At 45.7% G+C, this 27850-nt stretch overlaps 1 protein-coding gene across 5 annotated transcripts in view; it reads left to right on the top strand.

The window, feature by feature from the left end:
- Nucleotides 1-6333, top strand: part of HEATR6 (HEAT repeat containing 6) — a 32065-nt gene extending 25732 nt beyond the window's left edge. For 4 of the 5 annotated variants that reach the window (XM_045070024.1, XM_045070023.1, XM_045070025.1 and 1 more), the window contains 4 exons: nucleotides 586-710; nucleotides 1718-1814; nucleotides 2866-3070; nucleotides 5336-6333. In XM_045070024.1, the coding sequence (XP_044925959.1) occupies nucleotides 586-710; nucleotides 1718-1814; nucleotides 2866-3070; nucleotides 5336-5943 (1035 nt within the window). In that variant the 3' untranslated portion in view covers nucleotides 5944-6333. The remainder of the gene's footprint in view (nucleotides 1-585; nucleotides 711-1717; nucleotides 1815-2865; nucleotides 3071-5335) is intronic. The other variant, XM_004747149.3, reaches the window with a different exon arrangement.
- The last annotated feature ends 21517 nt before the right edge of the window (nucleotides 6334-27850 follow it).

Genomic DNA, 27850 nt, shown 5'->3' with positions numbered 1-27850 from the left:
CCTTAATTGTTGCTAAAATATAGTAATGCCTGTACTGCTCAGGACCCTGAGTGCCCAGGTAATGTTTAAATTAATGAATAATTGAAGAAAAAAAAAAGAAATGGGACATTACCGTGCGATGGTAATAACTTAGAAAGCTGATAAAATTGTTACTAAGAAGGAAATAAATTTCTCTTTCAGTCTTACCTAGGACATTTATCACCCTGAGAAGTGTGTAATGAATAAGCCATGTTTCCAGAAATGCATTTCATTGTCAACATCATTTCCCAAGGTGGAAATCAGTCTAAGCACAGAATTCATTGATAACTGTCATGGACCAGGTTGTAAAATGTTCGACAAGGCAAAATCCGCAGGCTCCTTGGGTGTGCATGGCGCATACCAAAATCATGGAAGACCCTCCCCTGGGGTTTGAGTGAGGGTCCAAATTATAGTACAGTAGAGCAGCAAATTGAGTAAATACATGTTGATTTTTCAAGTGGAAGTTTGTGGTAAATAAATAAATCTTTCTCTGAAAATAAATTTCAGAATTGCAAGGCAGCCGTGTGAGCTCGTAAAGTAACTACCATGTTTCATTTTATCTTCTAGGATGTCATTTTTGTTGCAGATACAGCAAATGCAATATTGATGTCACTTCAAGACAAATCTCTGAACGTCCGGGCCAAAGCAGCCTGGTCCCTGGGCAACCTGACAGACACTCTGATTGTCAACATGTAGGTGACTCAGCTCATTTCCCATGCGTGACTTCTGAGGCTGAGGACCCAGGAGGATATCTTTGATCACTACTATTAAAAAAAAAAAAAAACTAACAGTAATCTTCCCATATTGTGTAGTCAGTCTTCCTGTTTTGTTTTTATATTCCTTCAAGTATTAAGATTAGAAAGTTGTGGAGCACCTGGGTGGCTCAGTCAGTTAAGCATCTGACTCTTGATTTCTGCTCAGGTCTTGAGCTCAGCATGTTGGAATGGAGCTCCACATTGGACTCCGTGTGGGTGTGGAGCCTGCTTAGGATTCTTTCTCTGCTTAGGATTCTCTCTCTCCCTTTCTCCGCACCCCAAAAAAGATTAGCAAGTTGTTCTCTGTGTGTGTGTGTATATATTTAATACTGTCTCTGATACAAGTTATATATCCACATTATAGAAGATACAGAAGTAGAAGTACAGAACCATAGTATTCGCTGCACTACTTTTTAAATGTCAAATTTGTAATTTTTTAAAGTATTATATTCACAGGTTAAAAAAAATTTAAATGATACTAAAGAGGTATTCAGTATAAAGCCTCGTTCCTACCTTGCTCCCCTCCCTGGAGGCAGCAGTTGCTCCTCACACGTCCTGCTCTTCATTGCTGAGCTCTCTCTCAGAACGTGTGTGAGCATTCTTCCAGCTTTATAAATGTGAATTACTATTACACCGTCATCAGTGGGCAGTGGTTATTTAATCCCCTGTTACTGAACATCTGCATTATTTTAGGCCTTGATATGCAGTGAACATTTTTGTGCATGAAATCTTTATTCTGAGATACACCTTTTGGTCGCATACCTAGATGTAGACCCACTGAGGCAAAGGGTATAAACTCTAAGTTCTTGATTTAATCTGAACAGATTTGTTGAGCTGTTTTCCCAAATTTTTTTTATAGTTGTACTAAGTGAGAGTATGTGTATATGTGTATATTCAACTGGGTTTTGCCTTTCAACATGTTTTGCCTGTTTTGGATGGAATAGGGAGACACCAGACCCCAGTTTCCAGGAAGAGTTCTCTGGTCTCCTGCTCCTGAAGATGTTGCGATCAGCGATAGAAGCATCCAGGGATAAAGACAAGGTAGAGTCACAGCACTGGTATTTCTCAGGTAGATACTAGTGTATTATGATTTTGTTCCACTGAATCTATTCCTGTTCAGAGGTGATCAAGAGAGTACTCAGGGTATGATGTGTTTCTCTCCTGTCTTCCTGTGTCCTGAAAAACATGAGTGCTGTTTGTAATACCACTTGTAATCTGTTTTCGTTCGCTTTAATATTAATCTGCCTTTGTTTTGTTTTGTTTTGTTTTTCCAAAAAAATCTTTTAAGTAGAAGTGGTAAGTCAGAAGGATGAGCAGCTCTTGGCTTTGAATAGCTCCTGTTAGACTAGTACGTTGAAAGCATAGAAATGGATTTTAGGGTCAGGCAGACATGGTTCAAATCCTGGCTTGCCCTTTGGTAACTGGGTGATGTTTGGTGTATTGCTGAACTTCTCTGAAGGTCAGTTTCCTCATCTTGAACATGGAAGTCAGGACCTCTACCTCAGTGGCCTCGGAGATGCTTGTGTTGAAGCACCTAGCATAGCACTTGACCCACACCAAGTGCTTAATTGAGCACGGTGATTCTGAAAACCTAGGGAGCCCTGCCTTGAACTAATTTGTTCAGAATTTCTGGACTTCGGGCCTGGGAATTGGTTTCTGAAAAAGAAAGCTCCCCAGATGATGCTAGTAGGCTACAAAAGTTGAGACTCTTAAATACAAAAGTACGGGATTGGAACTCTGAAACCTCACCTCTTCTCCCCTTGCTCCAAGCCATCTCTGCTATGTTGCCCCTGGGTCTTTCACGCCATCTCTGCAAAACGAGGAAGACACACCTCTCTGAAGTCTAATCTAAAGATACCGGTGAGGAGCTGTAGAGGACCTCACCTTCCCGGGGGCACAGGCTGTTCACCACACTAGGTCTTTACAGCTTTCCAAGAAGCTACACCTTTATGGTCTGCTTGTCTCATTGGCATTAACACTTCCTGGGTTTTTTAAAGCTGAAAATAAACTTTCTGTAACATTTCTTTGGCAAAGCAGATTTCTAATGCTTTTTCTTTTTTTCTTTTTCTTTTTTTTTTTACATTTTTTCTAGGTAAAAAGCAATGCAGTCCGGGCCCTTGGAAATTTGCTTCATTTTTTGCAGCCGTCTCATATAGAAAAGCCCAGGTTTGCTGAAATCATTGAGGAGTCCATCCAGGCCCTAATTTCTACTGTTCTAATTGAGGCTGCCATGAAAGTCCGGTGGAATGCCTGTTATGCAATGGGGAATGTATTTAAAAATCCTGCTCTTCCGTTAGGTAAGAAAGTCTCCCTCTTCTCTCTGGTGGAGGGCCCTAGGACAACACATACCAGCCTATTTGTTATTTTTTATTTTTTTTTTTTTTTTTAAGATTTTATTTATTTATTTGACAGACGGAGATCACAAGCAGGCAGAGAGGCAGGCAGAGAGAGAGGAGGAAGCAGGCTCCCTGCGGAGCAGAGAGCCAGATGCAGGGCTTGATCCCAGGACTCTGAGATCATGACCTGAGCCGAAAGCAGCGGCTTAACCCACTGAGCCACCCAGGGGCCCCACCAGCCTATTTGTTATTTATGATGTTCCTTACATTGGTACTTATCACAGTATTAGGAAAAAATGGAAATGTTCTGAACACCCAAGTTTAGGGGAATGGTTGAGATAAATCATAGTATATATATATTCAAAGGGTTTTTTTTGTTTTTTTTTTTTTAAGATTTTATTTATTTGAGATAGAGCACAAGCAAAGAGGAAGGGGAGATGGGGAGAGAGATGCAGACTCCCTGCTTACCCACTGAGCAGGGAGTCCAACTCAGGGCTCAATCCCAGGACCCCGCGATCATGACCTGAGCCAAAAGCAGACACTTAACTGACTGAGCCATCTAGGCGCCCCTCAAAGGGATCTTTTAGAATTATGTTTACAAAATGTTTTTGATAATCTGGGAAAGTATGATGTTAAGCAAATTAAAACAGGTTATAAAATTGTTTCAATAGCATGATCTCAATAAATGGGTAGAAAAAGGACTGGGTAGAAATTAGTCTAATTAGTGACAATGGTTGCCTCTGGAGGGGATGATAAGTAGAATTTTTTTTCTGCTTTCACTTTCTAAATTTTCTACAAGAGCATATGTTGTTTTAACAACAGGGGTCAAAAAGAAGGAAAAAGAGTGGCATGGAAGAAAGAGTAGAAATCAGAAATCCATGTGAGCCATTGGCTGCAGCATAGAAGGAGGGCATCTAAGTAGTGACCTGCCATGTACCGAACTAGAGAATTGGTGGCTAACAGCTGCTTAGGCGTGTGGCTTGTAGCTTCCAAATCCCATCCACTTTCCTTATCAGCATTTGCTTTATACACTTGTCTTTGTGACGAGGTTTGAAATAAGACGTGTTACTGAGGAGGTAAATCCATTCTGGACCAGCAGAGCATGCATCAGGTTAGGGAAATCTGGCTCTGCTTCCCCTTTATTATCAAGAACTCCCACCCAGAGAGTGCCTGGCTGGCACAGTCAGAAGAACATGTGACTCTTGAGCTCAGGATTATGAGTTCGAGCTCCACATTGGGTGTAGAGATTACTTAAATAAACATATAAACTTAAATTAAACTTATAAACTTAAGATTACTTAAATAAATAAACAAATAAACTTACTTAAGAAAATAAAAGGGAGCTAGTGGAGAAGTAGCTTCTCGGCTTTTCCATGGAGGAAATAGGCTCAAGTGACCTGCGGAGTTGGAGCTCCTTAAGGTAGATGTCTGCTTGCCTGTCTTCAAAGGCAACGAAGAAGTTGAGAGGAGCTAGGAGAGTTAGGGAAGATGAAATCTATGCTGCTGCCCATCTCAAGGAAAAACAACACCCTCACAATGGAGTGGGGGAGTGGAGAGTGGTAGCTCTGAGGAGGAAGAAAGCAGGCTAACTACCTGAGACCATCAGGAAGGGAGAGAAGACAGAAATCGGGGCAATATCTTCTCAAAATTAAGACAGTTGTACCTTTGGTTAATCTGAGTATTCTGTTTCCCAGTCACTGCCTAGATAGTATTTTCTTTCTCTATGCAATAAAATGCATGACTTGGCTATGTCCACAGCCGTGCCTGGATGCTAATCTGGGTGATAAAATACTCTTTTGTCAGCATGAACAAGGATATGCATACAGTTGTGCAGTGTGTGCTCTGCTCAGAAGCACCTGACTGAGAGAACAAATGGGGCTATAATTCAGTCTGTACTCCACCCACCAAGCCCTCAGGACAGTCTCTTCCCAGAGAAGAAGCCTCTGTCATGGTTGCCAGAGTCCCCATTTGAAGTAGCAAGTAGCAGAGGCCCTGAGCATGCAGCAGGTTGTTTAGGGAAATGAGAAGTTTGGGAGTCAGTACTCGGCACCTTCCCCAGAATCCCACAGTTATCCCACTGGTTACCCTGTGGTTATCCCAGTAATCCCACTGGTTACCCTAATCCTCTAGGGTTAGTGTGAGAATTAAGTGAAAACATAGTGATTAGCTTGAGCACTAGTGTGTGTGCTTCCTCTACCCACTCCCTCTCCCCCGTTGATGTCTAAGCCTTTGCTGGTTTCAGTGCCAGTGGGTTCTTTCTAGGAACAGCCCCATGGACCTCCCAGGCCTACAACGCCCTGACATTGGTTGTAACATCATGCAAGAATTTCAAAGTGCGCATCAGATCCGCCACTGCCCTTTCCATCCCAAGCAAGAGAGAGCACTATGGCTCTGTTGACCAGTACGCTCAGATCTGGAACGCATTGGTCACTGCCTTACAGAAGAGTGAAGACACCACAGACTTTCTGGAATTCAAGTACTGTGCCAGCCTACGGACCCAGATCTGCCAGGCACTGATTCATCTCCTGAGCTTGGCCAGTGCCTCAGACCTGCCCTGCATCCGAGAAACTCTTGAATTGAATGGGGACATGGTGCAGTCATTTATCCTACAGTTTCTAAAATCAGGAGCAGAGGGAGAGGACCCCGGAGCACCCCACAGCTCGCATGAAAGAGGCCAGCTGGTCAGAAGGGCCCTGGAGCACGTAAGCAGTATCCAGGCACTGACCGGTGACACTGCCAGGAGGGCCATCATGGGCTTTTTAGAAGATATCCTCGCCATTTATTTTGACTCGTCTGGATCCCAAGTAGCGATCCCAGAATTAACAAGTCGGTGAATAGTCTGCCACACTTCTAAGTGTTAGGTGGTAATAGAAAGACGTAAGCTTGACTACTAGATATGCAGGATTTAGTTTTAGGGGCAGAAACAACCTGTTCACCTTTATTTAGAATAGGTTAGCATCTACTGAAATTTTTCCTTGAAAGGCTCAGCCACCTCAGAGAGTAACGTTCCATGGCATTGGCCACGGTACAGGCTGCTGGAGCCTCTGACCTGTGTGGCAGGAGCCCGGAGACAGGGTTGAGTGCGGATGGAGCAGATCGGGTGGTCATGAAGGGCGTTTAGCCTCACAAGGTAGAAACAAAACACAAAGGAATTTAGAGATTAGGATGTTGTGTCTTGTATCTCCGGGAATTGTTTTGCTTTTATAATAAACTAATGAAAAATAGCGTGCCCACAGTCTCCTCTGTTTTCAGATCAAGTTGCACTTCTAGAAAGCTTCCCACAGAGCTTGTGTTCAGCCAGTTTGCACTGGTGGAGCTGCTTCCGTTGCGAAAATACTGGAAAGTTCCTTCCAGGTTGGTAAATAGCTACTGCACTGAGCACCCCAGTACCAAGCCTGGAAGCCTCTCCACATCTCCCCATAACCCACTCCCGGACATGTTGACCCCCGGCACACAGAGGCTGTCGGCTAGGCCTGTTTCTGTCTCACCATGGCCGTAACACCTACTTCTGTCTCCATTCCCTGGTGTCCTTGGGGGGGGGGGGGTGTCCTCCATCCTCACCTGATAGTGCTTTTGCCACCTTTGAATTTGTGCCTTAAAAAAGAACTATTTAATTTAATTTAGGTGGTTAGAAAGAAAGGTTTTTAAATAATATTTCGATCATGTCTAAGCAGTTACAAAAGTCACTTCTCACCAAAGAATTATTTACATTTAAATTTTGCATTCATCTCTTTGCCTCCAGCAGTTTCTAAGAATTGATTTCAGGTAGGAATTTAGATACATAAAAGAACCAATTAAAATGTCTCTGTACTGGGGCGCCTGGGTGGCTCAGTGGGTTAAGCCTCTGCCTTCGGCTCAGGTCATGATCCCAGGGTCCTGGGATCAAGCCCTGCTCTGGCTCTCTGCTCAGCGGGGAGCCTGCTTCCCCCTCTCTCTCTGCCTACTTGTGATTTCTGTCTGTCAAATAAATAAATAAAATCTTTTAAAAATAAATAAATAAATAAATAAAATGTCTCTGTACTTATATTTGATCTGGGATAAATAAGAATCAAGATACATAGAATGGGGTTTGGCAATACATTATTTAACTATTGTTACTTAACACATGGCATGCATGTGTCCTCCGTGTTTCTCCTTTGCCCCTAAGTTGCTCTTTTCCCTCTACTGTGTTGCTGGTTGCTCAGGAAGTACTACCCAAGCAGTGTGGGGAACAGAGGAGTCCAGTACCTGAAGGCCTGCTTTTCCTTTGGTAGAATACCAACTGATTTCCAAAGAAATAGACCACAGGTACAGTAAAAACATCTAGAATGTTCTTTAAATTAGCTTTTCTTTGGGGAGGATTCTGGACACGAATTGTTCCAGAGGCATGGGGCCCAAGTTGAACCTCTGCTGCTCTGGTGCTGATCGGATGATGACTTTCAGAACCTCCCTCTTTCTCTTGAAGGGATACATTCTTAGTAGCAGTTCATTTACCTGTCACTTTCATAAAAGCAAAAATGTGGCATAGTTAGCCACTGTTTGGAGGGTTCTCACTGGTGAGTTTCTTGATAAAATATCTGTAAAAAGATTTTGAATGATTTGATTTGATGATATGTTGTTTATCTTGAATAAAATCTCATTAAAAAAAAAAAAACTTTCACTTCCATAAAGGTTTCCCAGTCTCCAGATGTTAGTGTATCCATAGGCAGGGAAAGACCAGGGGTCCGCTGCTAGAAGCTCAGGACATCCAGGGTACAGATCCTGGTCTGGATGGGCTGCTGACTTTTCCTTCTCACTGTGGCACCCCAGGGGCCAGAACACCCTCAGATGCTCAGGGCCCCAGGAAAGCTGCCATCCTGAAGGGAAGCCACACAGAAGATGCAGAGTTAGAACTGAGTCTGATGCAGAAATAATAGAAAGTCCAGCTCCAATTCCAAATTTCCATTTAGACTGCCAAGTTTTGAACTGCTTTTTGATATTTAAAGAAAATTGGAGAAAGGGTCATCCATGGACAGATGACTAGAATCTTTTTATAACAAACTGACCACATTAGGACACCTCACTTAACTTTTGAACCTTTTCTGTGACCACTAAAAGAAACTCACGAGTTTCTACCCACTTTTAGAACTTGAGGAAGGTGCACATTATAACCTCTTCTGTGGTACTTGTTAATGGGAAAACAGATGTCCTCTGGTGATTACAGGGCGGCAGAAACCTTCCATGGAATACCTGGGCAAGGGCTTCCTTGGTTTTGACATTTGTGCATGAATGCAGACCCTGAGTGGAACCTCACTGTCTTTCCAACGTAAGAGCGCTGAGTTCTAGCTCCTCTGGTTCGTTTGGTCTTCACTTCGTTGATACAGTGCAGTGGTCAAGAGCCTAGGCTTAGGTCCTGGCTTGCTTTCTATGGACCTCTTGTGCCTTAGTTTTCTAAGGGGAGAAAATGTAAAATGGGGATAATAGTATCTGCTTCATAGGGATATTCTAATGATTAAATGAGTTAATGCGTAGAAAATTCTTAGCATAGCTTCTGGTACTCAGTAAATGTCAAATACGTATTTTCCTTGAATTTTCAGAGCACTAGGCAGAAATACTGTCAACACACCATGAATTTTCGTGATGACAAATAGTTGGGTTCTCCCAACTGCTCCTTCAGGTGAGGTGTTACCTGGGCTGCTTCGGGAAGCGGAATCCAGCCCTGCGGGAGAGGCACTGCCCCGGGACCTTGGTAGCTGGCCACACGCAGCCCTGCATCCTTCCCTGAGGTCCCCACAGGCCAGGGAAGGGACCAGACCTGTGGCAGGCCAGAGACTCAATAGGACAGCTGTAACCCCTTCCCTAGTTCTGCCTCATGACCCATCCCTGAGGGCCAGTGAGAAATTACAGATCAGTTTCCACAAGCTTTGGAACTACACCTGAGCTTTAAAGGACAACAATAAAACTTAATAACCACATCCAGGGGCAAGTTACTTGACCTCTCTTCTGTAAACTGGGGATAAGGGTACCTCAGAGTGTCAGGGGTAAGTCACGTAAGCCAGTTAAGTGAAGTAAAGCCTCTGGCTTGGAGCTGGCCCAGAGCTGGTGTTAAACACAATTTTCTTTGATGTCTTTCCTGGGCTTGAATGTCTGTCTCATTAGAGAGAAATCACTGGAGTGGGATCTTGGGGAAGAAGCATCTGTCTGATCCATTCATCTGTTGATGGACATCTAGGTTCTTTCCATATGGCTATTGTGGACATTGCTGCTTTAAACATTCGGGTGCACGTGCCCCTTTGGATCACTACGTTTTAATCTTTAGGGTAAATACCCAGTAGTGCAATTGCTGGGTCATAGGGCAGTTCTATTTTCAACATTTTGAGGAACCTCCATGCTGTTTTCCAGAGTGGCTGCACCAGCTTGCATTCCCACCAACAGTGTAGGAGGGTTCCCCTTTCTCCGCATCCTCACCAGCAACAGATGCAATTTTTTTATGTCAAAAAGATTCCATTCACAATAGTAACAAAATAAAATACTTAGGAATAAATTTAAACAAAGCCAATTAAGAAATAAATTTAATTTACTAATAAATAAGTTTAAACAAAGCAAATATTTTGTAAAAAAAAAAATTTTTAAATCTTCGATGGTAAAAAAAAAAAATCTTCGATGGTCACAAAACAAGAAATTAGAAAGAGAAGGTGTACCATGTTCTAGATGGAAGGACTTGATATTATAAAAAGATCACCTCTCTTCAGATCTACAAATTTAAATTTCCATCAAAATAAGATTTCTTTAAACAACAAAATGATTCTAAATTTCATCTAGAAAAGTGAACGCAAAAATTCAAACCAAGGAATCAGGCTTTTAGCCACCACACTGTGGGAGAAAAGAGAATTTCTCCCTAAATTAGTGTGCCCCCGAGAAGCACTTTTCCAACCTTTGTAAATCCACACCCCTGTCTGTTAAAGGCAAATCCCTCCCTCTCTCCTTCCGGTTCTCCCCATCCTGGTTCTGTCTCCTCCCCCACAGGCAGTTGTCCTGAAGGGAAGGAGTAAACAGGAACATGAGGGAGGGACAGGAGAACTCGGAGCACCACCAAACTGGCCCTAAGTTTGCCATTTCCCCGCTCTGGTCTCTCCTGGCCTGGACTCCTAGCAGACAGAGAGACCTGGACCTGCAGACCAGATGCAGATGGAAAGACAGAAGCTCTATCTCCTGCTTTAGCAAAGGCAGAGGGCCGCGTGGGTCAGGGAGTAGGGAAATCCTGTTTGTAGCTTCTCTCCTCCCTCACACCAGCCGTTTGGCACGCCCACTGGGGCAGGGACTCTGGCAGCCAAAACTACAGGGAGGGAGCTCTTCTCTTGGTCCGGAGGAAGTATCGTCCCACAGCAAGGGATGACCATTGCTTGCTTTCTCTCTCTGGGTTTTCTTATTTGACCTCTTAATATGATAATATTTTATTAATAGAACACTGACACCAAAGGGAAATTTGAAACTTTGGGAATGAAAGAGCAACAGAAATGGGAACTATTTGGATAAATATAATTGATTATTTTCCCCATCTTGAGTCCATTATAACATGTATAATATAAGTTTCACTTCCATAACATTGATTGGGTTTTAACAAATACAGATGTAGTACATATGAAAATTGTAAGAGGTAGGGAATAGGGATCTGTATGGTAGTAAGATTTCTATACTTCACTGGAAGCAATAAAATGTTAATCCTAAACAGAGTATGAAAAGTGAACTGTTTTGCAATGCCTAAAGAATCCACATTTAAAAATCACACAAAGATACAGTTAAAAAAAAAACTCACTAGATAATCAGTTACTTAAAATGGAATACAAAGAAATATTCAGCTAATTCAGAAGACAAAAACAGGAATAAAAAACATAGGGAACAAATAGAAAACGAATAATAAAACAGTAGCCCTATATCTAAACATGTCAACAATGAAATTCATAAGACCTACATTATGCTAGTTAAGAGAGATTGGCAAGATGTTAAAAAAAAAAAGAAAAACACGAAGAAGAACCCCTTAAGACCTAACTATTTGCTATGTATAAAAAAACCATTTGAGGGACGCCTGGGTGGCTCAGTTGGTTAAGCAGCTGCCTTCCGCTCAGGTCATGATCCCAGCGTCCTGGGATCGAGTCCCACATCGGGCTCCTTGCTCCGCAGGGAGCCTGCTTCTCCCTCTGACTCTTCCTTCCATTCTGTCTACCTGTGCTCGCTCTCACTCACTCTCTCTCTGACAAATAAATAAATAAAATCTTTTAAAAAAAAAAACCATTTTAAGTAAATAGTGTAGTTTAAAAATAAAAGGACAAAAAGAAAAAATATACCATGCATATATTAATCAAAGGAAAGCTGGAGTAGCTATATTAATCAGATAAAATGGATTTCAGAGCAAGGATATTTACCAGCAATAAAGAAGGACACTAGAGGGGCACCTGAGTGGCTCAGTGGGCTAAGCCTCTGCCTTCAGATCAGGTCATAATCTCAGGGCCCTGGAATGGAGCCCCACATTGGGCTCTCTGCTCGGCAGGGAGCCTGCTTCCCCCTTTCTCTCTGCCTGCCTCTCTGCCTGCTTGTGATCTCTCTCTCTGTCAAATAAATAAATAAAACCTTAAAAAAAAAAAAAGACACTAGAAATATAGGGTCAACACAAAAAGGAGACATAGGAATCCTAAATGGCATATACCTAACAACAAATACTCAAACTATGGGAAGCCAAAACTGGTAGAATTGCAAAGAGAGATGGCAAATCAGCATACAAGTATAGTTGGAAACTTCAACACTTACTCTTTCCTCAATAACCAATAGTAGAATAAATAGAACACATTCTGGACCATAAAATGAATCTCAACAAATTTCAGGGAATTGAAATCATCCACAGTATGATCTCTGACCACAAAGGAATTAAGCCAGAAATTGATAACTGGGGGAAAAAAATCTCTAAATACTTGGACATGAATATACTTCTAAGTAAACCCCGGATCGAAGGGGAAGTCCCAGACAATATTAGAAAATTAGAAAATAGTCTAAACTGAACAAAAATAAAAATACTACATGTCAAAATGCACAAAATGCAGCTAGGGCTTTGATGGAAATTTGTAGCATGAGAAATTGGGAAGAAAGTTCTCAAATCAATAATCTCAATTTCAAATTTAAACTCTAGAAAAACAAGAGAAACCTAAAGCAAGCAGAAGAAAGAAAATTATGCTGAGCGAAGGGAACCTCTCTCAAGATGTTACAAACTGTACAATGCCATTTACATGGCATTACGGAAAAGGCAAAACACTAGTTAGGAAAAGCAAATCAGTGTTTGCTAAAGATTGGGATGAAGGAAGCATTGAACTACAGGGAAGCATGAAGGAGTGTTTGAGGGTTGATGGAACCGTTTGGAATCCTTATTGTGGTGGATACATTAATCTGTATGGAACTCACAGAACATGCACTCCCTCAAAAGTCTATAATAATAATTTTTAAAGACCTCTGTCTCTCTTCCAGTGTCTTTCTCAGTGTACAGACTGTGTCCGTTTACTATTAGGTACCCATAGCCGACAGGACGCCAGGTATAGTAGCACTAAATATATTTTTTAAATGGATAAAAACCATTCATTCGGGGATGCCCGGGTGGCTCAGTTGGTTAAGCATCTGCCTTCAGCTCGGGTCATGATCCCAGGGTCCTGGAATCAAACCCCATATTGGGCTCCCTGCTCAGCCGGGAGCCTGCTTCTCCTTCCCTCTCTGTATGCTGCTTTCCCTGCTTGTGCTCACTCGTTCTTTCTCTCTCTCTCTGACAAATAAATAAATAAATAATCTTAAAAAAAAAAAGGCCATTCATTCAGAAATGACTCACTGTACTCAAAAGATGGGGTCCAACATGCCTAATTTTAATGGTAATTGTTAACAATTTATGGCTGCTTTTAATTTGAAACAGCAGAAAAGATTCTAAACGGGTTATCCTACTGCATTTATAACTTAAACCATCCTCTTATATACAAGAATACATTCTGTAGCTATTTTTATTACTTAAACATTTCCGTTCTTTTTGGTTCTTTAATTCACGTGGCCAACGTTCTTAAAAGTACAAGCAGCCTCGCCCTTTTACAGGTAAATTATGGCAATGCGGCAGAACGGCCAGCAGATGGAGACAGAGAACACACAAAGTCCTTCACACTCTAGTCTTGCTTCTCTGCCCTAGCCCCCCGATTTCAGAGAGCTCTAAGCGCAAACCTGGTTGAATTGGAATCACCTGCGGAACTTTAAAAACAACAGAATCTGAGTTATTGGTCTGAGGTGCCGTCGTTCCCTGAGCAGGTTTAAAATCTGCATGAGTGATTATAATTACAGCACAATTTGAGACCCACTACGTTCAGCACGTAAGCGCGAGCAACACCAGCGGGCGAGTTTCAGAGTCACCTGGAGAACAGGTGAAAACCAGAGACTCGGGCTGTTGTAGCCTTCACTCCTTTGAGAACCAGTGCATACGGAAATGGTTACGTGAGAGACTTAGTAGAGTGAAATACAGAATCAGGACCGGCTCTGATAATCGTCTCATACTAGCTTCCAATATATCAGTAACTTCAAGACATCAAATGTTTAAGAAAATCGTATAGGAGATAAATCTAAATTGAAAAAAACGCTAACCGCGGACTTCATTTTGCACACACTCACACACACACACACACACACACACACCCCCGCCCTGGCAGCTGGGACCATCTTGTGGGACAAGGGAAGAGGTCTCTCCTATCCAGAGAAGGGCAAGTTTCGGTCAGGTTCCAGCTGCATTAATAGTCCTATTTGGTCATTTCGTGGTGGGGCCTTGGGAAAACGCTGAGCTCCTTGGGCAACTGGATTTCCAGCCTTCCTGAGGTACGCTCCCCAGATTTGTTTGCACTTTCTTTCACCCGAGTGTTTACACTATTTTAATATTAGAGCCAGCATAGATTAACTTTCTATGTAACGTTTATCTCTTTTCCATGTTATAAAAGCAATGAGTCTTCACAGCAGAATTTTCGCGAAAATCCCCAGTAGGTATGTGTAAGTAAAAATGACTTGCAGTGACAGCTATTATCATTTTGGCATGTTTCCAGTCCCACTGCTATCGATCCGCGCAGGCGTGTGAGCGCGCGCCATCCACGTGGACTCACGTGAAACTCCTCCATGTATGTTGTGGAAATCAGTCTCCAAAACTGGGCTCATAACCTATGTCCCTTTTGGTAGTCTGCTGTTTTACTTAATAACCTCTCCTAAGCATTAAATGTGCTCCTAAAACATGATTTTATTTTTTTTTTAAGATTTCATTTATTTACTTATTTGACAGAGAGAGAGATCACAAGTAGACAGAGAGGCAGGCGGGGGGCGGGGGGGTCGGAGGCAGGGGGGGCGGAGGTGGGGGGAGTGGGGAAGCAGGCTCCCCGCAGAGCAGAGAGCCTGATGTGGGGCTTAATGCCAGGACCCGGAGATCATGACCTGAGCCGAAGGCAGAGGCTTAACCCACTGAGCCACCCAGGTGCCCTAAAACATGATTTTAATGACTCAAGAGCTGGCCATAAGATAGCAATAGGTCGCATTTTAACCAGTTCTCTCTTTCTGGACATGGTACTCCAACTGTTTGTTGATTCACATGCGAGTCTTGAGTGGAGGTTAAATCTTACGTGGATGTGTGATGTGAGGCAGAGATGGACCTTGATGTTTTCCCGATCGCCTCTGCAGGACTGCTTTCATAATCAAACCATCCTTCCCCTGGGTTTGACGTGCCTCCTTGCTCAGATCCTCCCTGCTTCTATTCCTTCAGGGCTGTGGTAGGCTTCCCAGGCTCCTCCCTGATCCGCCCCTCTCTCCTAGTGCCAGTCAGTGTATTGACAGCCAAGATGGCGAGTGGGGTGGGGGTCACTTTGGGAATGAGATTGAGGCTAGAACAGGGACAAGCTGTAGGACTCTGCCTTTCCAGGAGGATCTCATTAGCGTCATCAATCGTTAGCCCCATCACTCTACCCACACGGCCATCAGTCCCCTCTGACCATGGGTCCCTAAGCCCAGGCCCTTAGGGACTATGACAATAGCCTCCAAAGAGGGCACTCCCACCACTAGCAGGTCTGGAGGGCTTCTCACCTTTCTCACTGGCTGCTCGGCTCATCCTCCACACAGCTGCTCACGAAGCTCTTCCCATGGCTTGCCCGCCCCCTCCCCAGCCCAACCCCTGAGTGGGCTCCAGCCATGCAGGCTTAGGCAAGTGCAGGCCTTTGGTCAGTCCCCATGCTCCCTCCCAGCCCTTCAGGGTCTGCCCAGGAAGCTCCCATACCCGCTTCGGGGCCCAGCAGACACACCATTTCCTCTGGTCCACCTTCCCTGAGCACCGGTGACATGGGACGCTTGCCGTGCTCACAGGGTTGTTACGGGAGGGAATGAAATGATCACGCCCCTAGCAGAGCACCGAGCACTAACAGGACGTAAATGAACGCTAGCTGTGGTTACAGCGTTTATTGTGATCTTATCCTATCGTTATCCTATCGCCGCGGTTGCCCTTCTGCTTGGCCGACTTCCTACTAGACCGTGAGCAGCCTGAGGGTTAGCATTGTGTCTTATCCATCTTTCTATCTCCCCCACCAAGCCCTGGGCCAGGCACAAGAGCCGGCACTAAGCAAGTACCTGTGTGAATGAAGTGTGAAATAAGCCTACTTCACAGATGAGCAAACTGAGTCCCACAGAGGGAAAAATGACTTACCCCAAATGACACTGCCCGTAAGGGGCAGAATGGGAATTGAATTCAGGTCTTGCAGACGCCTTGGTCCAGTGCTGTGTCCCTCTCCACTGCTGCTCCCTTGAGGCCAGATAGAGAAGAAAGGAAAATACAGACAGGAGTGATTTCTGGCTTGTTATTTTTTGTTGTGTTTGATTCTGGTCTTCCCAACCGTGGTTTTCCTGATAATTCAGGCCCTTACAGAAAGACGTTCATACAGCCTTGCTGTCGGGAGGGCAGGCTGGGACATTAGAGCTGACAGCGGCCCTTTGGGATCAGCCAGCCCACCCTCCTCACCTCCTCACCTCAAGGCAAACCAAGACCCTGAGAGGGAATTCAGTCACCCACAGTCACACAGCAGAGCTGGACTCCCTCTACAGTGCTCCTCATCTGCCAGAAATGAAGTGGCGTCCACACGGCTGAGCAGCAGAAAGGAGCTGGGTTATTTACAGGGCAAGGGAGGCCTTCCATGGAAGCCTCCAGCACAAGAAGTGGAGCCCTCCAACAGGCCCTCCCAAGATGCACAGCCATGCCAGGCAGAAGGAGAGGAGAGCTCAGCAGAGCAGAGGGCACACGGCCAGGGCCCCACCCAGAGGGCCACTTATAGCCTCTGCCCTGCCAACTGCTAATGCCCCCCCCCCCTTTATAGCTTCTTCAAGAGCAGGACAATTACCTCCCCCGGCCAGAAGATTTATGGCTAACAGAGGGATGAGAGACATTCCACTCCACTCCAGCCCTTTGAAAGTGGATTTACATGATTTATATCTAGGTTGGGCCCTTTGCCTTTAGCTGCAGAAGGACAGTCACTCCCAGTCCCCCCTTTTCTGCCAACACCTGCTGGCACTGGGCCCACAGCGAGGGAATGAAGCAAGGTAGGTCCAGGAGGGGAAAAGGCGGTGGGCGTGGCCACAGCGGGGACGCACGCTCGTGACCCTCACTGGTCGGGGAGGCGCAGTGGGCACAGCCAACTGGCTGCCTCAGGATTCGTGCTGGAATTTGGAGGAGAATGGTCAGGTAACAGAGAAGGTCGCTCACATTCCCCCGGAGACCAGTAGGCCTTCTCTCTCTCATTCATCTCCCTGCCCCACCCACCCGACAAACCCACCTACTGTGTGGCAGGCCCCTGCAGCTGGAGGATACAGACATGTATCATATACTCGCTCTGGGCTGGAGAGGCTCCTGGACAGGTCCGGACACACAGTGGTACAGTCCGTGTGGAGGAGGGGGCCCAGCCACCCCCCAGGGAGAGCAGAGAGCAGCCAGTGGAGAGGGACTGGTGTGTCCAAAGGCATGGAGTTGTGGGGCCACATGAGTCAGGGAGGGTAGGAGGCAGGACCGGGTGGCAGTCGGATGGAGGTCCCAGAAATCTGTGTGTCTCCCGGGGACTTGGGATTTTGTTGAGAGCCACAGGGAGCTATAAGGGGCTTTCAGGAAGAGTGTAGTGACACCACCAGATTTGCACTAAGGTAGCAGCTCGAAGCAGGGGTTAGACAGAGACACTGTGGCTCTCACAGTTGGCTGTGCTTGTGACCACCTGGGAGCTGGAGAGAGGCTGATGCCTGGGTCCACCACCCAGAGAGGCTGCTGTAATGGGTCTGGGGTGTAGTCTGGGCATTGGGACGTTGAACTTCCTTCTCCCTGTGATTCTGGTGTACAGTGAGGGTGACCCACTCGAGAGAGATCCCAGGTGGCAGGCACTGTGGTTCTCTAGGCGCGAAGTGGCCAGGCAGTTTCTGGGGATGCAGGAGGGAGCCCACGGCTCACAAAAACCTGATCTGAATGTCCATCGACTGATAAATGGATAAATAAGATGAAATTCATGCAATGGGGCATTATTCAGTAAAAAGAGGAATGAAATACTAATACGTACTACAACATGAAGGAACCTCGAAAATATTATGCTAACTGAGAAGATCACGAAAGACCACATATTGTCTGATTTCATTCATACGACACGTCCAGAACAGGCACATATATCGGACAGAAAGTAGATTATTGGCTGCCTAGGGCTGGCGTGCGAGAGAGACTAGGAGCTGATGGCTAAGCCCTATGGGGTTTTGCAGGGGAGAGGTAAGGAAAATGTTCTAAAATTGATGGTGTCTCATGGTAAATACCCACCTGATTGGGAAAAGCTACTGAAAAAGCTACCGAAAGGTGAATGAATTGTGTGGTATGTGGATTATACCTCCGTAAAGCTGTCAGAGGGAGAAAGGGAAGGCCCAAGCATGATCCTCGGTTTCCCGATGAGATGGTGGCCTCATGACTCGGGTCACAGGCATGGGGAGAGGAGCACGTCAGGGCCGGTATGATGTGGATATACTCGCTCCTTCAGCAAATGTGTTTTGAGCACCAGGCAGTGGGGTACAGCAGTGAACCAAACCAGTATGCCTTCGCTGTGGGTCTTCCCCCAGGGGAAGAGGAAGGAATGTAGTAACTGACTTCGCGTCGGGCCGTCGGTGGGGTGGGGACGCCTCTAACACGGGAGGAGCACGGAGAGCCCTGGGCCGGGCTGCAGCTTCATATGAGAATCTGCAAAGGTGACATTCGATGGAAAGTAGGGGCAAGGCTCCAAGGACCAGGAGGTGAAACAGGGAGCAGGAGCAGAGCCAGGAGGGCCTTGTCCTTCCGCACCCACTCGAGGAAGACAGGCAGCCTTGGGAGGGTGGTGAGCGGAGCGTGGCCATGAGCCTACCTCCCTTGGATAAGACTCCCTCTGCTTCTGGTTTCTCTGCCTCCACCCTTCCGACCAACGGCTGCGGCAGGGTAATTCCTTGTTACAGAGACTATTCTCTGCATGTGGGACATTTAGCAGCATCCCCGACGTCTACCTAGGACTCTCTGGGCATCTGTTTCCTTCCCTCTAAAGTGAGTCAGTGGGGCCTGGCCTGGTTAGCTCTTTCAGGAAGAAAGTGTGGGTTTGCAGAGGAAGCCTGGGCTTTCCAGTGTATTGGGGGCTCTTTCATACCTAGGCTGTGTGACCTAGGAAAAATTACCTGGCTTCTCTGAGCTTTACTTTACTCATCTGTACATTGAAAAGGAAAAAATACATACGGCATATACAAACGTGCAATGTTTGGCATCTACTAGAGGTACAGCACACGTGGGGTCCCTTCCCTGCTTGAAGGGTGGTGCGGGGATTAGAAAGCCCCTTCTCGGTAAGGTCCCCCTGGCTGTCCGGAACCAAAATGTGAGCCCCTACTGTTCCATCCCCCACCTTGCTCTTGTCCCCTTTTCTTCCTTATTGCTGATCACTATCTAACATTTTTCTTATCTGGTTTATCATCTCCCTCCCGCACTAGCATGACTATGCCTACAGGTAGGGGGTTTTTGTCTGGACGGTTTCCTAATACACCGGAAGCCTAGAACAATGCCAGCGTGTGAATTTTTGTTGAATGCGTGGAATGGAAGAGCTCGGGCTATGACGCTGTTGCATTACCAGGTTTCATCTCTTCCACACCTCTGAGGTCAGTGAAGTGCACACACCGTAGGCCTGCAGCTGCTCAAGAGCAGAGCCCCAGCAGGAAACGGTCCGAGCCCACGGGGGAGACAGGAATCAAGGGAAGAGCCTATCATGGGAGGCAGGGAGCAGTTAACACAATCAAGAGGTGCTGGTAATAAGGCAGGAGTCTTCTGGGCTCTTCCACACCACAGCACAACAGAGTAATGCTCCTTTCTTGCTCTCCACCTTACACTGGCACAAGAGATGAATCCACCACCCTCGTAAACCAGCTGAGTCCATAAGAAAGTGATCCATGAAGTGTTAATAGCAGGGCCCCTGGAATTCACCCCATCTGTCTTCCACTGACCTCAGCTTTCTGGATTCCCCACTTCCTTGGTTTCTTAAGACTGCATCAGTTTCCATCAACTTGGACTCCAGGACCAATGCACGCAGCATGGGATCCTCTTCCCAACTCTGAGCTTGATTTCGCATTCACCCTCCAGTTTCATGCGCCCAGCACTTAGCTTAAAGGCACCCTGATTCCTACCCTCTGCGCCCCAGGGGACAGTGGAACCAAACCCAGGCTTAAGGTCAGGTGGCCTTGGGTTCAAATCCCAAGGCCAGGAATCACCAACTGGACCACCCTGATCGACTTATCTGAGCCTCAGTTTCCTCATTTGTACATGACACGGACAGACATTATCTTGCACAGTTGTTGTCAGCAGTGATTCTCGAAGTGTGTTTTTCAGAACATTCGTCTGATGAGATGTGTGAGAAAGGGTTTTGCCGTCAGGTGAGCCTGGCAAATGCTGACTATCATGTCTCCATCTGGGGGATTCGTGAGTAACATTAGATCAACCAAGCTCTGAAAGAATCCGTTTAACTTTGAACCCCACAGGCTTTTCTAAGCAACAGAATCCTTTTTTTTACAAGGCACACAGACTAGCCTCCTGCAGAGCCAGCAATCTCTTTAATGCACTTTGGGGAGAGCTGTTTTGGAAGCTTCCATAAGATGCTAAGCACAGCTGGGGCACACGCACAGGGGACACCAAGAAAGTATGAGCCCTGCCATCTACTCTCTTCCCCAGAGAGTCAGCAATTTGTTTTCAAACCTTGCCCAGCTCAGCTACAAAAGAGCATTTTAGGCTGTTGCGACAAGTAATTTTCCAGAAAACTGCTGTTCATTCCTTTACACAAAGGGAGAAACACATAAGTTAATGATGTGTGTACTTTTGAAGCTGAAATACGGGCATTCAGAAGCCTAGATATGAAGAACGCTCGCTCCTGGATTCCTGGGGAGTGACTGGTCATACCTGTATCAGCAGGAGGTGGCGAAGTTGGGTAACTTGCCCAAAGTGGCAGAGGCTGAGCTCTTCCCAGGAACAGCCCCACCTTGCACACACAAACCAGAGTGCGTCCCACTGAACATGGGTTCAGATCTAAGTACTTCCGGGCTCCACTAAAAAGTCTGGCTTTATCCCAAAGCCTTCAAAATCTTCCCACAGGAATGCCATTTCTGTGGTTATTCTAAGGAAACCATCCAAAATGCAGATACACTGATATTTGTAAAGACACTCCTTACAACACTTTCATGGCCAAGACTGGAAACAACACAGCTGCCCAATAGCTTTGGAATGGTTAAATCCAGCGTGGGGCTTTTCCATGTTAAATACCTGACAGCCATTTAAAACAATGTGTATAAAGAGTTTTGAGTGATGTTGAGATATGCTTATACTATAATACTAGGGAAATAAAATTGGCTACAGAAATAAAATACATACATGATAATAATAGCTGAGAAAGAAAAATGAGTGCACTGAGAAAGAAAATTTTACCAGTGTGTTAGGCGTGGTTATTTCTGAGCAGATAATGAATGAATAAATGAATTCTCATTTTAGTCTACAGGTTTTTCTATATTTCCTCCTTTTGTTCTATATGTTTTCCTATATTTCCAAGTTTTATACATTAGTGATCAGGAAAAGGCAAAAATTTATTTAAAAAGAAAAAAATTGGGCTGGCTGGGTGGCTCAGTAAGTTAAGTCTCTGCCTTTGACTCGGGTCATGATCTCAGGGTCCTGGAATGGAGCCCCACATTGGGCTCTCTGCTCAGCAGGGAGCCTGCTTCCCCCTTTCTCTCTGCCTGCTTGTGATCTCTCTCTTCGTCAAATAAATAAATAAAATCTTAAAAAAAATTTTTTTTAAAAAGAAAAGAATAAGAAAAAAAGAGGGGCACCTGGGTGGCTCAGTTGGTTAAACATCTGACTCTTGATCTCAGGTTGGGTCTTGGTCTTGAGTTCGGGCTCCAACTGGGCTCCATGCTGGGCATAGAGCCTACTTAGAGAGAAAGAGATACCTGAAGCTGAGTTACTTACTAGATCTAAATGAAGCACTATTATAATGTCCAGAGAACCAACCCCCAATCTTATGATGGGGAATGCCATCCACCAGTGTTCCTCAAATCCTAGGAAGCGTCTGCTCTATGTTGTCATAAAGGGCATGACTTTATACGTTATCACTTAATATTTAAAGAGAAATCAACTCAATTTTTTTAACTTAAATGCATCTATTTTAAGATAAATTTTTCATGACTTTACATGGGAACATAGTATCCCTTTCCATTAATTATCCACAAAAATAAATGCAATAAAGCAAAACAACATCACCAAATTCTAGACTGGCAAAGCTTTCTGAGCTTCAGCCTTGTTTCTTCTCCATTTAATAAAAAGTGAGGGCTGGGGGAGAATGTTGCCAGAGAGGAAAGGACTGATTAGCAAAGGTTTGAACGTTATTAAAATACCCTCGCCCAACAACAGACCCCTTAAAGGAATCAGAAAGATTAAGAGCTAAGTAATTCAACATGATTTTCACACTAGAAGTTTTGATTCATGTTTAATGATTTGCTCACGTATCACCCAAGCTGTCTACTCTACTCCACACTGGGGGCACGTGCTGTACAATATTCTAGAATGGTGGGTGCGTGGGGAGATCTCCTGTGTCTGTGGTCACTCGCCCAGCTGGTTTTCGACTCAAGGGCAGGTGTTTCTACCATCAACGCCTTTCCTTTTCTCCTACCATTCCAAAGTCCTGCTCTGTGGTGTTTCCATCAAAGACCTTGGTGTTTCCATCCTAAACCTTGCTAATGCTATGCCGGTTTTGATCTGAAACAGGCCAGGCCAGTTAAAAAGGGCAAAAAGACACCACCAGGGCCAGGGAGTGGTGGAGGACAGAATAAAGCTTAGTGAACTTTAATTCACTCATTCTACAGACCAGAAATCAAAGGCCCGACAGGGGCTGATGAGCAGTGACAGGATTGGGAACCATCCAGGCACCCGAATCCCAGTCCAACGCCACCTTTCCACTATACTCCCCCTTAAGTTTGCTCAGAACCAGGAGAGGTTTGCCTACTCTGCAATCTCTTTCTAGCTACAGGATCAGAAGCTATAATCAGAGACCGATAAAGAAGAGACAAGGTCTTCTGGCAAGCGTTTCTCTTAGGGTCCCTTAAATGCTAGGGACCCCACTCCTCTCCAAATGACACCCAGCGGTGGGTTTGCTGGGCTCAAGGAAGAATCACGGATCTGTGACCTTCACTAAAAGGTAGGAACCTTAGATTACTCATTTGACCTCCATCTAAAGAGACTCTCTATTTGGTAGCGTTTCTGGTCCATCCACCTCATTTTATAGAAAAGGCTGAGTCCTGGGGAGGGAACATAACTCTCTTGAGATCACCCAGCTAGTAGGCAGCAGTGCTGAGAGTGGCATGTGAGCCTTCTAGGTCTAAGGCCAGTGTTCATTCAAAAAAAAAAAAGTTTAAAAAAAAAAAAAGTTTAAAAAATAAATCCACTTGTAAACTCAGGCAAGAGGAGCTTTAGTGCAGATAGGACCCTAAATAACATTCATTTATTCAATCCATTCATTCGACAAATACTGAATGGGCCATGCCAATATACGTATATGCCAATATACGTTGACCAGGGATCTACAGTATAACTACCCGGCAGTTCTAAGGAGCTTCCTGAGATTCAAGGGCGTGAGTTTGAAGTGTGAGCCACCAGCATGATGGCGTGTTCTTCTAGAACCTGGTTCAGCTATGTGGGGTCAGGCGTGAAGTGAGCTGCGTCAGATCGAACCAAGGCTATGGCTTTGTCAAAGGAGGTTGACGAGGTGAAGGGCTCAGAGAGAGAGTTGGGGGCAGGCAAGGAAGGGGTGAAGGCAATAATCATAGGATTTGAAAGTGATTTTTATTTAAAAAAAGTTTTTTTTCTTAACTTCACAAAATAAATTTTGAAAGGCTGTGATGCTGGTTCAGGTTGACATGGCGATATTGACATCTTCGTTCAGAAGCTGTCTCGAGGGTGTTTTGCCTGGGCTCACCAGCTTGTTAGATGGGGGAGGTTCTACTTGATTTCAGTTGTTGTTTGATCCAGTGCTCAACCCGAGAGCTTCAGGACCTGCCTTCCTCCGGAAGGAGCCTTCTGAGACCAATCCAGGGGTCAGTCCAAAGCTCAGGAGCTGCAACTCACCTTATAAAGCCCTTTTATAGCATTGCTTGCATAAGTAAATAGTTGACTTCCTATTTCTGGACAGGACATATTTGTTCTCAAGGCTGCCTGTGTCCAGGGCACCCACTGGGGAGCTGGAAAACCCAACCATTCCTCTCCTGAAGTTGTTTGGAAATAGCGAGGGCAGTTTGCACACTTCGACCACAAAAAACAACCATGCACTGAAGCCGCAATCCAAGCCCAGCTCGGTTTTGCATTCTCTGTGTCCCCGACCTCATCACAATACTTCCCAAGAGTCTGGCCTCCTTTTCACTCATTGTGGGTGCCCATGCAGGTTTTCATTGATGTCAGCAGTGGTAATGATTAAGTGGAAACACCCCACCCCATTCAAACGTCTCCCGTTCCCGGCCGATCCCCATTGTGAGCGAAAGTGCAGTGTGCCGGCCAGCGTTTTCTCCCAGAGCTTCAGCCAGAGTGCAAGTGAGGTGAACCCGGAGAAAATAAGGCCTTCTGACTCCAATCACGCCACCACCTTCTCAGCACTCCTGATGTCGGCCTCTGCCCCACCTGGAAGCGGCCCAGCCTCGGAAGAGCCCAGAACGGATATTCCCCTACCAAGGACGACAAACGCAGAAGTGTATGCGTTAACCAAAGTCCATCAGGATGTCCACTTCTGGTATGTGCTGTTTACTGCACGTCAACTCTCACGCAGCAGAAAACTTTCTGATAAAGCAGAATTCTAGATCACATTCTAACTAGTGTAAGATTTAGGGCTGGAACCAAGCAAGGATGCCATTCCCCACTTTAAGATCCCGATTTTCTGGGTTGCATTTGACAAGAGGACATCAACACAGGGAAGAACGGGTGCCCATTGTTGTTCAAAAAAAAAAAAAAAGACAATAAAAGGTAAGTAAGACACCACACCCCCTACTACTGGCTCTCACATTCTCAATCCCTCCGAGAGATTTAAAAAAGAAAAGCCCAGGAAATTCCAAGCATGACTACCTCCCCAGATAAGGCAGAAATGGAAGAAAACCAAACTTTTTAAAGTAAGCATTTTGATCTTCATGCAAACATGGAGTTAATCTCAGGACAGCTAAGCACAATTACACAGATGAATTCATTGTGTGAAATGGTCATTGAGCGTAGAGAATGTTAGTGGCCGTTCAGAGTCCAAGCTCTGTAGGGGTCATACCTGAATCTGCTGAGTTGAGCACATGGAAACCTCGGTGTGCATTCAGGCTTGACCATTCTTTTTAATTTATTTCAGAGTTGCTCTCAGGGTGGTTTCGGGAAATGCAAATCGAGTGTCCATAGTGGTGTCTGAGGACGTGCAGGGTTTGGATTTGTGTTTAACTGCAACTATAACTAAAAATCTTTTGGGCCTGTATTTACATATATTAAAGCTGTTCTTAAGATAATAGGGTGATTTTTATAATCCCTTACTCTTTAAATTGGCTTTCATTCATACAGAGAGGACGCAAGCGTTAGGCCAGACGTTGTCTAGCTAGGTTCTGGCTCTGGTTCTGTCTCAAATTCTCCAGGAGTCCTGGGGTACTTCCTTCGTGGACTGTGGGCCTCCCCACCTGTCCGCTGAAGTGTTCGGAGCACACGGTCTGGCTCTTAGTTCTAAGGCTGCAACTCAGTGGAGTTTGGAATCACCACTTTACCTCCAGGATTTTATTCTAAGCAAACTGGATCTATTTCTACAGTGTAAACCGCATATGATTTTACAGCCTGATTGGCCTCCCAGACCCACCGACTTAGGGCCGCAGTTGGAAAGAACTCAGGTCTTTGCTTTAAACACCTGTCCCTGTTCCCACCAAGAGAAAACTCCAAACTCATCAAGTATCAGTGGCCAGGGTTGAATGTGCAAAACTCACCCCCGGAAAGGAACTATGTTCCCGAGAGGTTTCTTTCCATGTTTGTAATGGTGAAACAGGCCTTAGCAAGCATGGAGGCCCAGAGAGGTTAATCAACTTGGCCAGGATCACACAGGCAGCAAGAAGGAATGAGGACTGAAACTTCCGTCTCCTCACTCCCAGCCTGGTCGGGACTCCTGCACATGCCCTCAGGAGTTAGAAATGCTCATCTTTTCAATTGATCGTTCCACATTTACCTACACCCTTCACAGGGCATGAAAATGTTTTGTTTTTTAGGAGTTCGAGCTTGTTGAAATTCACTAGAGAAGTGGGTATTGATGAAAAACTGTCAGTTACCCAATCTGTAGGAGTTTCACAAAAAGAACTGATGAAGGCCTTTGTTCGGAACTGTCCCTTCCTTGTCCCCAGAAGCATAGTAACTAGGAGACAAGAGAAGGAAAGGGGGACCGGACCACGCAGGGGCCACGCAGGAGCAGCCCTCGGCTAGAGATGTCTGTGCCGACTTCCTAAGTTTGAATCAGAGCTGGGCCCTAGCGTGCTGGTGGAGCTTGGGCCTTTGGAAAACAAGCTGGAGTAAAACCAACACTGGGTATGTCCCACAGCATCCCCCGATCTTTCATCTTTGGGAAAGGGACTCCCATTTCCAGCATTCTCCAATGCTTGAACTGCCAACACATCTGTCTGCCAAAGTCAGGGCTCGTGTGCAAAGCACCACATCTGTACTCAAATGCACTTGAATTTGGGGATCATGTCTGCTGCAGGTCCTCTGGGGAGGGGAGGCAGGGCCAGGAGGCAAGGAAAGGAGCCGGCAGCTGGCACAGGCAAAAATTATGCTGAGTCTGAGAGAAGATAGCCTGGCTCGGAGCTTAAGGCACGTCCTCGGAAGTGCCTGGCTTCACTGCTCTCAAGCTGTATGACTCCAGGCAGGAAATTCTCCTGTTTCCTCACCTGTGAGATGGGAGAGTCGTACCTCCTGAAATCACGACCGCTGAGGGGCCCCTCCCCTACCCCTTTCCTTAGCAGGCTCTCCAATGAGAGATGCCACCCTTCACCGAGCACCCATTAGCCCATCTTGTCCTCACAACTGAAAGCGTGAAAGATACGGTGTCCAAAGTAGGATGTCACTCGGGCACCCAACCTTCCCCTACCCCAGACTGAATACTACCACCCCTGGTGAAACAGCCACGTGGCATGTGGCTCACCGTGCCCTCTCTGGTATCTGTCGGGTGACTTCCGTCTTCCCTTACTTCAGTTCCCAGTGTCCTCTCCTGTAGACGACACTTACCCCTAACCCTCGGAAGCAGGGAGAGCAGCGTCCTGCATCTGAAAGAGGAGGGGCCATGCTGGCTGTGGCAAGATTCCTTGTCTTCAGCCCTACCTCCCCCCTTCTCGCTGTCTCCAATACACACAGCCACCCAGTCAGCTCACACCACCCTCCTGCTGGACGCTGTGGGCCATCCACAGAAGCAGCAGGGGTCAACCTGGCTCTGCCGCCCACTGCCAAGCCAGTTGCTCTCTCTGAGCCTCAGTTTCCCCATTGGCAGAAAGAAGGATCTGGACACGGTGCCTCTCAAGGGCCCCTCCAGCTCAGATCCTCTGCGGCTAGCGTGTGACCAGAGTTTTCTTCCACCAGAGAATGCTGCTTTGTCCTAGCTCCAAAATGTAACAAGCGCCCTTCCATCCCTTCTAGGTATTTTGGACTTTCTTCCAAAAGGTCTCATTTTCCCAGGTTTCTGAGGCCTCCTGCCACACAGAAGCCAAAATTATCCCAGTGTCAGCAGCTAAAAACAAATCAGATCAAAAAACATCCCTGTGCCTCATCTGAACATAATTTCTGCTTTGAACCTTATGCCAAGTCTAGAGCTTATCAGCCAGAGTGTGTTTGATTACCATATGAAAGAACACTCTTGGATCATATTTAAAAGAATCCTCTTTTCAATTTAGATAAGAAAAACACCCAGTCCTCCAGAAACTACATATAAATTCCTCTCTAAATGTCCAAACAGATTTATGCCCGTAGAAGATGTAATTATCTCCTTCTAGGATAAAGGACTCTTCCAGCTATAAGGAAGAGCCAAGAAGCCAGAACATTCTGCTAGAGACTGCAGCAGGGCCACAACAGAAGGGTGTCCAGGTTGTTCACTGTGCAAGAGTGCTCCACTGCTGGAGGGTTGGGGGAGATAGAGGGGAGAGGGTGACTTAAAT

Source organism: Mustela putorius, unplaced genomic scaffold (genome assembly GCF_011764305.1).
Source record: "Mustela putorius furo isolate JIRA1106 unplaced genomic scaffold, ASM1176430v1.1 tig00003962_pilon_pilon_pilon, whole genome shotgun sequence".
NCBI lineage: Eukaryota > Metazoa > Chordata > Mammalia > Carnivora > Mustelidae > Mustela > Mustela putorius.
This window is presented reverse-complemented; position numbering and strand designations above follow the sequence as displayed.